The sequence below is a fragment of the Ictidomys tridecemlineatus genome, chromosome 2 (genome assembly GCF_052094955.1).
Source record: "Ictidomys tridecemlineatus isolate mIctTri1 chromosome 2, mIctTri1.hap1, whole genome shotgun sequence".
Classification (NCBI taxonomy): domain Eukaryota; kingdom Metazoa; phylum Chordata; class Mammalia; order Rodentia; family Sciuridae; genus Ictidomys; species Ictidomys tridecemlineatus.
In genome coordinates, this window is record NC_135478.1 from 10,450,547 (window position 1) to 10,464,183 (window position 13,637).

At 57.1% G+C, this 13,637-nt stretch overlaps 1 protein-coding gene across 9 annotated transcripts in view; it reads right to left on the minus strand.

Moving 5' to 3' along the window:
* Positions 1-2,790: 2,790 nt before the first annotated feature.
* The window catches only part of Adgrl1 (adhesion G protein-coupled receptor L1), a 44,922-nt gene continuing 34,075 nt past the window's right edge, over positions 2,791-13,637 (minus strand). For 7 of the 9 annotated variants that reach the window (XM_078037297.1, XM_078037293.1, XM_040290364.2 and 4 more), the window contains 13 exons: positions 13,427-13,549; positions 12,708-12,922; positions 12,279-12,449; positions 11,643-11,852; positions 11,352-11,572; positions 11,094-11,160; positions 10,567-10,658; positions 9,783-9,951; positions 7,760-7,888; positions 7,475-7,571; positions 7,251-7,379; positions 7,069-7,086; positions 2,791-6,616 (listed from right to left, as the gene is read on the minus strand). In XM_078037297.1, coding sequence (XP_077893423.1) covers positions 5,874-6,616; positions 7,069-7,086; positions 7,251-7,379; positions 7,475-7,571; positions 7,760-7,888; positions 9,783-9,951; positions 10,567-10,658; positions 11,094-11,160; positions 11,352-11,572; positions 11,643-11,852; positions 12,279-12,449; positions 12,708-12,922; positions 13,427-13,549 — 2,384 coding nt within the window. In that variant the 3' untranslated portion in view covers positions 2,791-5,873. The remainder of the gene's footprint in view (positions 6,617-7,068; positions 7,087-7,250; positions 7,380-7,474; positions 7,572-7,759; positions 7,889-9,782; positions 9,952-10,566; positions 10,659-11,093; positions 11,161-11,351; positions 11,573-11,642; positions 11,853-12,278; positions 12,450-12,707; positions 12,923-13,426; positions 13,550-13,637) is intronic. The other 2 variants (XM_078037302.1, XM_078037301.1) reach the window with 1 other exon arrangement.

Consider the following 13,637-nt stretch of genomic DNA (forward strand, 5'->3'; position numbering starts at 1 on the left):
CAAGGGTTACTGAAAAATGGTTTCCTCAAGGACTGAGAGTCCCAGTGCTTCCACTCCTGCGTGATCTGAAGAGGGAAATATATACTGTAGATCCGCCATTTCTCTGCCTTTAAGGCCTCCCCCTGGCTTGACTTGTTTGTGGACTGTGGACGGCCTAAAAAACTGGGTGGGCGGGGACTCTCAGAGTGTGCCACTTTTTATGACATTTGACAGCCAGCTTGTCAGCTTTCTTTATCATGAGCCTGTGGAGTTGGTGGGCAGTGGGCAACCGCAGCAGTGCAGGCAGCCATGGAAACAGCCCTGGGATCAGAAGACCAATGTGGAAGCCTTGCTCAGCTGTCCCTTATTAGCTGAGTGGATGTGGGGACCTTCTCTGACTTTCCTGGACTTCAGCCTCTGTGACTGTAAAATGGGGCTGGGTAGTGCTGCCTTACTGGATCATTGAAAGGATTAATTTGGGCAGCATGTGTAAGTGTCTGCAGGGTGTAGGACATATGGAACTTCCTAGTAATCTCTTCTGAGTGTCATTTAAGTTTTCCAACTTCAATATCCTCCTGTGATAAATAGGGATAATAATATGTAACTTCTGAGTATTAAATAACAAAATGTTGGAAAGATAAGGTGTTAAATGGAGGGATAAATGTCTTCATATATTTATGTTGCTGGCCAGGTTGACCCAGGTATGTGCAGGTGCTACTGACAGCCACCTGAGGGCTGACATTGTCAGGCACAGCAAATTTAGACTGTGTGTAGTGAAGAGGAGAGTACAGGTTCACAAAGGCAGAACTGGCTATTGTAGAATGTCATTTTATGCTAGGATTAGATTTTAAAACAGCACAAGGTCTAACCATAGATAGTTAAAATGGGCCACCCTTAATTTACGGAGTGAGGGTGTAGCTTACATATGCAAAGACCTGGGTACAGCCCCAGCAACACCCCCTGCCACTAAAAACTAGAAAATTTCTGAACTTGTCCATAGAGCATCTCTCAGTTTAGTAGAAACAGTTTGTCCTCCAGCATAGGAATAGATTTCCCTCCTTTTGGTTGAGTATTAGCTGAAATATTGAACTGAGGTTTTGGGGCCTTGCTGAATTAATCTCTTAAACCCCATAGGGCAGGAGTGAATTGGGGACATTCTCTGATTTTCCTGAGCTTCATCAGACATGAGACCTGTGGAGGGGAGGCAGAGTCACACCTCCCATCACTCTTATGCCATGCTCATCCTGGGTCTTGTACTCAGTTCAGCCCTTATTCCTCTAACAGGTATTTATTGAATATCTACTATGTACCAGACTCTTAAGCACTGGGAACATACTGAAAAAAAAACAGACCCAAACCCCTACCCTCATGGAATCTTAATTCTATGGGGGAGGCAAACAATAAATAAGTAAAAACTAGTTTGTTCTATGGAGTATTGGAGACAAAACAAGGCAGGCGTTAGAAAGTTCTGGAGTGGACAGTTGCAATTTAAGTGGGGTGGAATGGGAAGGTCTGCTGGGAAGCTGTGATCTTCACAAGTCCTGCGAAGTGGATACTGGGGCAGAGGCGTGGGTGTGAGCCAGCAGAGAGATCAGCTAGTGCAGAGTCCCTGAGGCCAGCAGGAGGTGCCTGCATGTTTGAGGACCGTGAGGAGCCGGGTGAGGTTGGAGGGAAGGAAGCTGTCAGAGTCACGGGAATGAGGTTGGATGTGAAGAGCCTCGTGGCAATCGTGCTGTCCCTGGCCCTTCCTCTGAGAACCCCCAGGAGAGGACCAGGATCACTCTGGCTTGAGTGTTGAGAAGAGCCTGGAAGAGGGTGAGGGAGCTAGCTGCCAGGGGACTGTCAGAGTGTTCCTTGTGGTCAGCGGAGGTTTGGACCAAAGTGGTGGGAACTGATTAATTCTAGCTGTTTAGAAATCAGGCCGCAGTGTACTTCCTGTCATTGGACGTGGGATATGAAACGGTGAATTCAGGGACGCGCCCAGGTCTTAGCTTGAGTGGAGGGTGGCTGAACTCACCGCTGAGGTGGGGAAGGCTTGGTAGGAGCTGCAGGGGGCTGGGTTGGGGGAAGCTAGATGTGGCGTGGGTTGAGACCTGCAGACACTGGGGGTAGGTGGGGAGCAGGCGGGGGGTGTCCAAACCTGGAGGTGTAAGTTCAGGCTGGAGGTTACTGGGGGATTAACAGGACATAGGTAACATGTAAAAGCAGGAGGTGGGGTGAGTTCTTCCAGGGAGCGAGTATTAGCGGAGAAAGGTCCAAAGGCTTGGGCCCCGGGCTAGCCAGGGTTAGGGGGCCAGGAGTGGGGAAGGAGCCAGCCCTGGAGGCCGGTAAGGAGTAGCCGAGGGCTGGGCTGGGAAGAGTCAGGGGAGTGAGGCGAACTGGACTCAGGTGTGTCAGGCTGAGGGGCAGAGACACCCACTCACTGCTGGAGCAGCCATTTCTTTTTGAGCACCGGCAGGTGTGCAGTGCCACCATGTAGTCAGGTGTGAAAATTCACTGACCCAGCAGCATGTGGGAGTCCAGGACGGGCACTTGGAATCGGGACACACACATCCAGGCCAAGAAAGGCCTGTACAAGGGGCTCTCACAGCCACGCACTCCTCTGAGCACTTGTGAGGATTCCAGGGGAAACCACAGGAGATGCTCAGCTGGACCCGGGAACTGGGGACACTGAAGGGCCAGGCCCCTGCCTTGGGTGCGGAGTGCTGAAGTGCAGGCTCTGGGGCTCGGAGCTCTGGAGGATGCCCCTGTGCACACCTGTCCCCTCGCTCCATTCCTCACCCCCGTCAATGAATCACACCACTCTTGTCATTCCAAGAAATCTTAATTTCTTTATTGTTTGACTTTTTGACTCAACAATTTTTTTTAAACTTTTTGTTTTTTTCTGAAACGTTCTTGTTATGAGCCTTTTGTTTTGTTCTCGTTAAATGCACTCGACCCAAAATTGGTTTGGCATATCGAAAAGGAGACCAAAGAGGGAAGGACTGGGGGTGTGGGAGGGGTAGGAGGCCCGAATGAACAGAGAGAAGTTGAGGATGAGAGTAGAAAGAGGAACACAGAGACAGCGAGAGAGACACGGGAGAGAGGCAGAGACGAGAGAGGGAGGGCCGGAAACCCAAAAGGAAAATCCAGAGAGAATTGATAAGATTTAGGAGCAAATGAATTCAGGAGCTCAAGGAAGGGAGGAGAGGAGACCAAGACCCTTCTCTATACCGTGGGGGCATCAAGGCACCAGGTCTGGTTGGGGTGGGGGGACACCTAGGCTGTCTGGGTGGCTTTGCGCTGGACTGCAGTGGTGTCCAGCCCCACCAGGGGGCCCTGCCACACAGCTCTGAGGCCTTGGTGACTGATTCCAGCTGGGATGGGGAACCAAGGGCCCAGCTCACCCTCTCTCCCTGTGATTGTCGTCTGGAGAGATGGGGAGGGCTGGCCAGGGGAGAGGAGCAGGACTCCTATGCTTTCCCAGCCCCTCTGGGTGCTCTCGGCCTCCCAGCCCTCTCACTGGCGTTGGATGGAGGCAGTCTCAGGCCTGGTCTGGGCCAACTCCGTCTCCCCTAGGCCGGCCCTTCATGGGCGCTAGCGGCCCTCCAGAGTGAGCCCCAGGCCCAGTGAAGTCAAGCAAGGGCCAGGGAGCCTCCACCCACCTACTGGAATTGCCTGACAGTGCTGTCCCCATCTTCCCTCTCCGTCCCCATCCCCATCCCCATCTAGCCCTCACCCTTGCTCTTCTGGTGAAATGGGTTAAGACTTTTACTGGAAAAAGCCAGAGATGGAACTCGACCCCACCTTCTCCCCTCATCTCTTCCCCTACATGGGACAAACCACCATCTTTGGTCTGACCCCTTCTCCCCTAATTGATGGGGACAAGCCAGCCCCAGCTCCCCAGGAGAGGGAAGGGGGCTTTCTAGCAGCAAAAAGGGTCCCTCCAGCCACGTACCTGTCCCCTTCCCTCCAGTTCCTTCCTAGAGCCCCTCCCCCTTAACCCAAAGAAGTTCATGGCAGCAGCAGGCTGAGACCCAAAGATGTTTGAAAACTCATGGCACTTGTGAGAAAAGAGGGAGGGGCAAGAGAGGTCAGAGCAGAGGTGGGGGCCACCTCTGGGGAAATGGCAATGAGGGGCTGCGCTAGTGTGGCAATGGGGCTGCGCTACCCCCAAAGAGTTGGGGCAGGGGTCTGGGGAGGCCAGGCTGACGGGCTGGAGAGGACGGGGCAGGTACTCAGGACGCATCCCAAGCCCGGAGCATCCGGGTGCTAGGAGTGTGCAGTGGAGGTCTCAGGACAGGAGCGTCCTGACCCCAGGCTTGGTCCCTGGTTTGCCTCCCCTGCAGGGGGAAGGGAACGTGATGGCTCACCTGTCCCCTCCTCCCCCGGAGAGAAAACCACCTCACACCAACCCTCCCTCCTCAGCCACACCTCCGCCATCAAACCCTGTCCTCTACTCCCCGGGCTCTTCCCGCATCCACCTCTCCAGATGGTGAGTCAGCCTCCTCTTCCCTGCCTGCCTGAGTCCCAGAAGCAATATACACGAAGCAGGAACTCAAAGGGGTAGCGCAGCCATCTTGGCAAAAGCATCTTTGGGTGTGAGGGTGTCTCCCCCGGGCCAGTGGGGAGGGGAGGGGAGACAGGCCTCTGGCCTGGGGCAGGCAGTGAGGTACACGCCCCAGGAGGGCTGACTGATGCCAGGGGCAGACAGAGCAGGAAAGGAGGTGACAGGACGGTGCCGGGAAGGAAACGGGTTCTTTGTTTCGCTGTTGCTTCTCGATTTTGTTAGAATTCTGTCTCTGGATTGTAAAAAGCTGCTCTGGCGGCCCGCCCACCCGGCTGGGATGCACATACACGGAGAAGTCCTGGCTGCCGGGCCGCGGTGCTGCTCTGCTCCGGAGAAAGTCCGGGCTGGCCTGGGCCGCAGGTGCCCGGTGGCTTCAAGTGATGAGATTTTCTTTCTTTCTGTTTTTGTTTTTTGTGGTTTTTTTTTTTGTCTTTTTTTTCTTTTCCATTTCGTTGAAATATTTACAGCAATGGGGGAGGAGGAGGAGGAGGAGAGGAACGGGTAAGAGGGCCCCCTAGGGAAAGATCCAAGCCCAGGACCCACTCCCCAGGGAGATCCAGACCCAAAATCTGCTCCCCAGATAGCTGAGCCCACAGGACTGGGAACTGCCCAAATATGGCCACCCCTGTGGGCTAGGGGCCCTGCGGGGAGTTGTGCTTCATCAGGAGTCACCCCAAGGGAGGGGGTCATTGGGTGCACTCTTGGAGGGCTGAGGGGGCAGGCTTGCTGGGAGGTGGGGACAAACAGCAAGGGGAAAGGAGCTTCGGAGAAAGTTCAACCTTTAAACCACCAGCGGCCACTGCCCGTCTCCTCGGCTGGGGTTCTCCCCTGGGCCAGAGGCCCACATCCAGGGAGCAGGGAACCACCGTGCAGGAGGAGCCTGTCTGTCCTTCTGCCCCTCTGCTCCCTTCTGGTGCAGCCAGAAGAGCAGCTGGCGGGCTGGACCCAGTGGGGCTTCTGGCAACCTCAGAAGCTGCCCTCCACCCAAGGAAACCAACCTCACTCCCTCCAGGGACAGGAGGGGTAGGGGGAAGGGAGGAGTCAGAAGTGGGCTGCACCCTGCTAATCTCCCTCCTCACTCCCTGGGGGACTCTGGGCTCCTCCTCACTGCACTTCCCCCAAATAGAGCTGGTGCGCGTGGCTGGTGGGAAACCCTGTCTGTAACCCTGGCACCTTGGGCCTCCACATCAGAGCCCACTGAGGGGACTGTGGGGCCCATGGCCGAGGGGTGTGTGGAGAGAGTGGCCCACCAGCCACTGCCTCCATCAATCTCCCTCTCCCACCAGAGCCCCGCCCAGGTTCCTTCCCTGGCCTGGGCCACCAGCCCCTGGTCCATGAGGTCCCCTCAGAGACTAGTGACCAGCTGCATCTGCCCATCCCCATCAGGCCCTGGCCCCTCGAGGCCTGGGGCTGCCAGGTAGCCCTCGTGGCTAGGCCTCCGCACCTGGTAGTAGCCCTGCAGGGGGTTCCGGGCCACCAGGGCCGGTGGGCGCGAGGTGTAGTAGATTTCAGGGGGGCCAGGAGGTGCGGGTGGGGGTGGGGGCAGGGCCTCACTGGGCCCCTCGGGGCTGCTGTCCGGGTAGGAGGGCGAGTCCCGCAGGTTGGCCCCGCTGGCATAGAGGGAGTCCCGGCCCGGAGGGGAGGAGAGGGGCCGGCTGGTGGCGCCATCCTCCGCTGTGCAGCTCTCTGACTCATCCAGGTCACTCTGGTACAGCACCGACTGGGCCCGGGGCAGCAGCAGTGGCTCCTCGAGGGCCTTATAGAGAAGTTCGATCTCCGCCCGGTCAGCACCCCCGGGCCCACCGGCCTCCTCCTCGCCACCACCCCCTGGTACAGGTGGCACAGGGGGCTCGGGGGGCGGAGGGCCCTTGGCCCCGCTGCTGCTGCCTCGCAGGTTGTTGTGCACCAGCTCCGAGATGATCATCTTCTCAAAAGCGGCAGCATCGGCCAGGTTCCGGCCTCGGGGTGGCTCTGGGCCCCCGTCCCCTGGAGGGAAATCCCCACTTCGCAAGGAGTAACTGTTGTTGAAATTGCCATTAAGGGGCAGGGTGTCCATGCCGCAGGCTTCCCGGCCTCCCAGGGGGTGCTCTGCAGGGCAGAAGGGGCAGGTCAGGAGGATGAGGGGCCTGGTTGCCTCGGCAGGGAGAAGGGTGCAGTCACTGGAGAAGGGGAAGCTTGGTTGGACTGGGTCTTCCCTGGCTCGCCCCTGTCCCCTGGGGACTTTGGTTTCACACTGCCTCTCTTCGTCACCTGCCACAGGGACAACAGCCCGGCAGTAAGTTGGGGGGCCCCTCCCAACTGGAGGTTCAGAATCTCTGCAGTATGAGGAGGCCTGGTTAACTGTGCTCAGAACCTGATCACCTTTATTCCCCACCGGAAGGCCCAAACCATGACCACGTCCACTCGGCGGCCACGCCACAGACTGTGCTGGGCAGGGGTGCATTGTGAGTTCTCCTCGTCCCTAAGGGAGACCATCTGAGAAGGCCACTAATTGTTCCTCTGCCCGCTTTGGAAAAGTTACCATAAAGAGTCATACTTACTAGGTTCCCGGTAGCTCCCTGGAGGTGCCAACCAGGAGAGAAGGAGGAGGTGAGAATGAGTTAGAATGCAGAGTCTAAGCCCAAGTCCAGGGGCCTGAACTGGACCCCCCTGGACCAAACCCCAGGCGGCCTCCCCGCTGGGCTGTTGCCTCCCCCAGCGCTCGGCCTCAGAGCACCCTCACCTGGGGAGTTGAAGACAGGGGGCGACGAGGGATTGAAGCCCACTGACTCGGCGATGAGGGTGTTGTAGGGGCTGGTGCCCCCACGTGGCTGCAGCACAGGGTTGGTCAGTAGGTGGTTCCCCATGGTACCTGCCCAAGGGTTCAGAGGTCACGAGGCAGCCCCAAGACATTGGGGCCAAGAGCCTTTAAGGGACAGGAGCCAGGACAGAAGGCTGCTTTCTCACCTCGGTTGAGGGTGGGGGTGCTATTGATGTCGCCTGCCATGAAGGAGGACTCCGTCTGTTTTCTCACGGTGTCATTCCACATCCTCCGAATTCGGCTCTGGAAACATAGCCCAGACATGAGGGGGTCCTAGGGCCACCCACCCTCCAGCATCACTCTGAGACTGCTTTCCAGACGAACGCCATCGAAGACCCAGGTCAAGCACTCCTCTGCCCTTTGGGTTCTAAGTTCCAATACTCAGTCTCAGGGAGTCCTGCTTGGTGACCTGCCCTGCCCTGCCCCAGTACCTGGGTCCCTGTGTAGTAGCGGGTGTTGCTTCGCATGGCTGAGGTCTTAAGGGAGCCGTGAGTACCCCCTGGTGGGGAACGGATGCAGCAGTAGGAGTGACGCAGGCACTTGCTGTACTCCTTGTGCACCTGGGGGACGAGGGGACAGTCAGCCGTCAGGAGATGCCAACCTCCTTTGTCATCCAGACACCACAGGGTGGCTGGAGAACAGGCTGCCCTGGGAGTCCAGAGACTGAGCTCCCAGAGGGTATGTTCCCTGTTTCAGTGCCTGGCAGGCCACAGAAAACTTGCTGTCATCTGTCCCCCAAAAGCCAACCGTTCGCACTTTCTCTCACTTTCTTCTCACTTGGGCCTATCTTTCTTTTCTCCGCCTCCACTAACCATTTCTCATTCATTCATTCACAAACTCAGCAGCTCTTTAATGAGCATCTGCTATGTGCCAGGCAGAGTTTTGGCCCCTGGAAAAGTAAAGCACACAGTGGGAACAAATCCCTACCTCTCAGTGCTTATATCTTAGCAGACAGAGACAGAATGTGGATAAAAATATAAACACCAGTTGTTCCTTGGTGTCTTTGGAGGATTGGTTCCAGGACCTGCCTTAGATACCAAAATCAGCAGATACTTAAATCCCTTATATAAAATGGCATAGTATTTGCATAACCTACGCACATCCTCCCATACACACACACACACACACACACACACACACACATGCATACATATATGTACATACATTGAACCAAGGGCCTCAGGCTGGTTAGGCGAGCCCTCTACCACTGAACTACATCCCCAAGCCCTCTCACATACATTTAAGTCATCCCTAGATTACTTATAACATTGGGATACAATTTGAGTGCTACATAAATAGCCGTTTTAGTGTATTGTTTAGGGCATAACAACAAAAAGTTTGTACATGTTGAGCAGTTTCTTTTTCTAGAGTTTTTTCATGGGCAGCTGGTCACATCTGCAGATGCAGAACCTGGGGATACAGAGGGGCACCTGAATGCCATGCTGCGTTTCGGACAGCAATAGGTGCCAAGGAGAGAACTGCAGCTGGGAAGGGGGTTGGGCAGTGCTGGCGCGTGTGTATTACCGTGCGTGGAAATAGACCGCAGAGGCCTCATTATGAATCAGATGTCTTGGCCAAGAAATAAGTAGCAGACCCTCAGATACCTGGGGAAGGACATCGGGCCAAGGGAGGAAGAGGGCCACGTCCGGAGGAGGGTCCTATCTAGGTGACCAGGAGAGTAGAAGTGAGTGAGGGCAGAGGGGAAGGGAGCCAACAGGGGTGGTCCAACGTATGGGCCTGGGGTCCCTGTGAGGACCTTGCCATGCAAGGACTCCAGGATGATTGTCTGGGCAAGCCATCCTACAGGCTTCTGTGCGTGTGTGTGTTTTAGTGAGTGGGGTGGAACCCAGGGCCTCGTGCATGCTGGGCCAGGGCTCTAGCACTGAGCCTCGCCCCCAGCCCACAGGATGGCTTTGAGCGGAGCAGAGAGAGGGTCAACCTCCCTTGCACAGGGATTCTAGGGTCTTGCTTCCACTCTCCCAACGACCTTGCTGTCCCCCACTGCAGCCCAACAACCACCTAACCATGTCCCCTCACTGCCTTCAGGATGCAGCCTAAGCGCCTCGGCTCAGCGCCTTGACTTTGGCCTGAGTGTGCCGCCTGCAAGCCCATCTCCAAACTCCCTCGCTGCTCTTCTCTCCTCCATATATGTTTTTTAAGATCCAGATTTTAACACATTTATTTAAAAACAGACCTTTCTATCACCACAGAATTCACAGCTCTTTCTAGAACTACTGAAGAGGGAACGTTCCATGTGGAAGGTGCCCAGTCGTCTCCCACCGCAGGCCCCACACTAGTGGGAGCGAGCCCGCCAGCTGTCTGTCCTGCCTTCTCGCTCCTAAGCTGTTGTACCTGTGATACACACTGGAGGCTCAAAGAGGTACCTGAGTTCCCTTGCCTGCCTCACCTGTGACTGGAAGTCTGAGGATCTCCACCCCAGGGCCCGGATCTCACCTTTTTCTGTAAGGCGCAGTGAAAGACGAAGATGAAGACCCCCTGGAAGGCGTTGAAGGTAGTAAAGAGATAGGCCATGACCACTGACTCCTTGTTGATGAAGAGGAGGCCAAAAGCCCAGGTAAGACCCAACAGGAAGAGCAGCGCAATGGCCCCCAGGGCCCAGGATCTGGGGATGCGGGGGTACAGACAGGTCAAAGTACCCTCCAGGAGAGACAGCTGTAGCCCAGGCCTCCCCCAGAGCCCTGATGCCCCCATGTGGTGTGAGGGGCTTTGGGGTGGGCTGGGCACTATTTGCAAAGATCCAGCTTGGAGCTGAATAGGCCTCCAGCTCCTAACCCAGCTGGGCCTGGTGGGGAAGCACTGATCCAAGTCAGAGTGTGCAGACCTCGGTCACTCCCTGGATGGTTGAATCATTTTGGTAATTTTTCCAAACCACTTAAACTACATTTTATAGCCCATTTTTCTTTTCTTTTTCCCCCCAGTACTGGGGATGGAACCCAGGACCTTGGGCATGCCAGGCAAGCACTTTACCACTGAGCTATACCCTCTCTCTATTTTTCTTTCAATTGCCTTCAACTGGACTCAAGTTCTGAACCTGGCCTCACCCTTGGCAGTTACGGCCCCGATGGCAAGGGCTGGAAGGGTATCACTGTGCTTTCTCATTAAGCAGGCACAAAGTGAACCCATCCGTCTTGATATTTAAAATCACATTTCAGGAAACCCTGGGAGAGATTAGGCCCATGGTGGGGGCCCCAGGGCAGGGGTGTGAGAAGAGACTCACTTAATGTTGTCCAGGCGACTGGAGTCAGGCTTGAGCACAGATGAGCTTCGAATCATCTTGTGCAGGGTCACCATGAGGAACACCAGGTTCACCTGGGGGCAGTGCAAGGGGAAGGGGCTGGTGAGGGTTCCCCCTACTGAGCTGAGGCCTTCAAGCCTTAGCTTCAACCCCTCTTCTTCAGGGCCTCCTGCTGGAGAACCCCAAAGTGCTTGCTGTACTGCAGTTAGCTGACTGCCTAGGCGCTGAGAGGACAGGACACAGCATGCCACGCACCAGGGCTTAGGTCACAATTGCCAGTCTGCCTTGTGCTCTTGGCTGGCTGCTCTTTTTTTTTTTTTAATGGCGCTGAGGATTGAACCCAGGGCCTTGTGCAGGATAAGGCAAGCTCTACCCGTGGAGCTATGTCCCCAGCCCCTGGCTGCTCAATTCTGACATGGCTTTCAACTAGCACCTCTCAGGGCGGGGGTCAAGGCTAGCCTGGACGAAGGAAGGAGCCCCAGTGCTGGGAGTGCTACCGTCCAACTTACCACGATGACAAAGGAGACGGGTCCAATGAAGCTCCAGATGAAATAATTGTCCACTCGCAGCCAGCAGCTGTGAAGGAAATGAGACCAGAGTGGAGAGAATTCAAGAGGCACTTCCCCCGACCCTGGGAGGCCAGACTCTGCTGGCTGCAGCCTCTAGCACCAGGACAGAGGCCACTGGCCCAAGAGACCTAGCCCAGAGGTGCTGCTGAGCAGAGAGCCAGGCGGGGGAAACCCAGGGAATGACAGTGGGACACTCACGCCTTCTCGGTGCCATAGCTGCGGTAGTCAATGGCCGCGGCGATGCCCACCACCAGGGCTGGGAAGCAGTAGCCCCCCAGGTAGTAGTACTTGGTGCGGGAATACTCGCTCTCAAACACCTCCACCAGCAGCAGGTAGAGGTGCACGCCCTCCAGGCACAGCCAGGAGAAGGCGGCCAGGAAGAAGTAGTGCAGCAGGCCGGCGAAGATGGGGCAGGCGATCTGCGGGGAGTACCACAGATGAGGGCGTGCCAGCGGTGCCCCCCCGCGCCCCGGCCCGGGCCCAGCCCACCTCATACTGAGTCTTGTCTATCCCAACCAGGAAGAGCAGCTCGGCCAGGAACAGGTTGATGCACAGGTTCTTGTGGATGGTGTTGCGGTCTGTCTGCAGGCCCCGCAGGAAGCAGAAGGTGGATATGCAGATGGCCAGGCAGACCAGGGAGATCACGATGCCCACCCAAGTGATGACCGACAGCAGCAGCTCGTTGATGCGGCCCTGGTACTGGGGGACAGGAGCAGGGGGCCTGCTCAGGGCTTCTGGCTTTGCACACACCACGGGGCATGCTCAGGGCTCAGCCAGGTGCCAGCTGTGGGCAAGGTCCCGGCAAGGTTGTGGGTCAAAGGGACTTGCAGTGCCATCCACCCAGCCACCTTGCGAGCCCCACCCCTCTGCAGGCGGCGCGCTCACTTCATGCTCTGGAAGACTTGTGGAGAGATGACAAAGATGACACCAACTTGCTTCTCCAGAGTGTCTTGGGAGAAGGTGGGACCATGACCAGAGAGAACCAGATGCTTGGCCTCATGCCCCAGGCAGGACTGGCGGCCCCCCACACCTACGAGGCCGGCCTTCCCAGCACCACCCATGCTGCGCGCTCTAGGATGCCATGCAAAGCCGGGCCAGCCCCAGGCAGAGCGCCGGCCAGCTTACGATCTCTCGGTGAGCCATGAGCACAGCGAAGTTGGTGAGGTGGCTGCAGGCACACGTGGTGTGGGTCTTGTTGGACTCCACCAGGCGGCAGCCCTGGGTCGACCAGTAGCCCAGCATGGACCGCTCCGAGTAGTTCCAGAAGGAGCAGTTAGCGTTGAAGTGGTTCTTGGCCTGTGGTGTGGTGGGGGTCAGACCAGGAGTCCTGTTCCAGCCCCCACACCCGGCCACTGGACAGGGACCAGGAAGGAAGAAGTGCCTGGGACATGGGGCCCTGGATGATGGTCAGACCTTGGAGGAGAAATGGTCCAAGCTGCTAAGGTAGGGGTCTGAGGGCGGTTCAAGGGGGGGCTACAGCTTGTTCGGGGGGGGGGGCGGTGAGCACGGTAGGAAGGACGTGCAGTCCAGGGAGGGAGGGCGTGCCTCGCTCACCTCCAGGTGGGCAACGGTGAAGATGACAGGGTCCATGAGGAAGACGCGGCTGGATTCCTTGTTGATGGAGGCCGCGATGACCTGGGAGTTCACCACCAGGGAGGCGCCCCCAGGGCCACCTGTGCCGGCTTCGCCCGCCAGCTTCACCGTGGCATTCTCCGTGGACAGGAAGAGGCCCAGGTTGTTGTAGAGGATGAAGACAACTTTGACCACCCCTGGGGAGCACAGGCACAGTGGGATGGGATGGCAGGCCTCGGCTGGCACCCCAACTGGCTCCACAGCCCTCGGCCATGCTGGCCACGGGAGCGCTGAGGCAGGCCACGGCACAGGCAGGCGGGTTCAGGGAGCCCTCTCCACGAGACCACTGATCGGCTCTAGGCAGTCTGGCAGCAGCATGGTGGCCAGGACACACAGGGCCAGTTCTCTGGCCCACTCCTACTCCCCGTGTGACCTGGGGCGAGCCCCTATCCTCTCTGAGTCTTAGTCCCCAAAGGCACAGTCCTCTCTGAGTTCTGAGGGCCAGGTGGGCTGCTGCCCAGGAGGCAGCCCTGCAGACCCAGGGCTCCACAGGGCTTTAAGGCCCACAGATTCCCTGAGGTTCTACGCCAGTTTGAGCACGTAAGGCCTAACGGAGGTTCCAGACCTTCGCCCTTCATAGACTGACAGAGCTAACGCAGGGCTGGAGGACCCCCACCTGAACCCCCGTCAGGGACACTGACCATTGCGGCTGTTCTGCTTGATGGTGTTGGCTGACAGCTGGATGGAGTTCTCGCTGGGGTACTCCTGGGGGAACACCAGCTCCTGTACTTGGCCTTCTGTGTTCAGGACAGTGACCTCCAGGACTGAGGGGATGGGGGTGGCAGGGAGCACACTGTTAAGCTCTGTACTCAGACAGGCTCAGGCTGTCGCATGAGACCCAAGGTCGAGGGC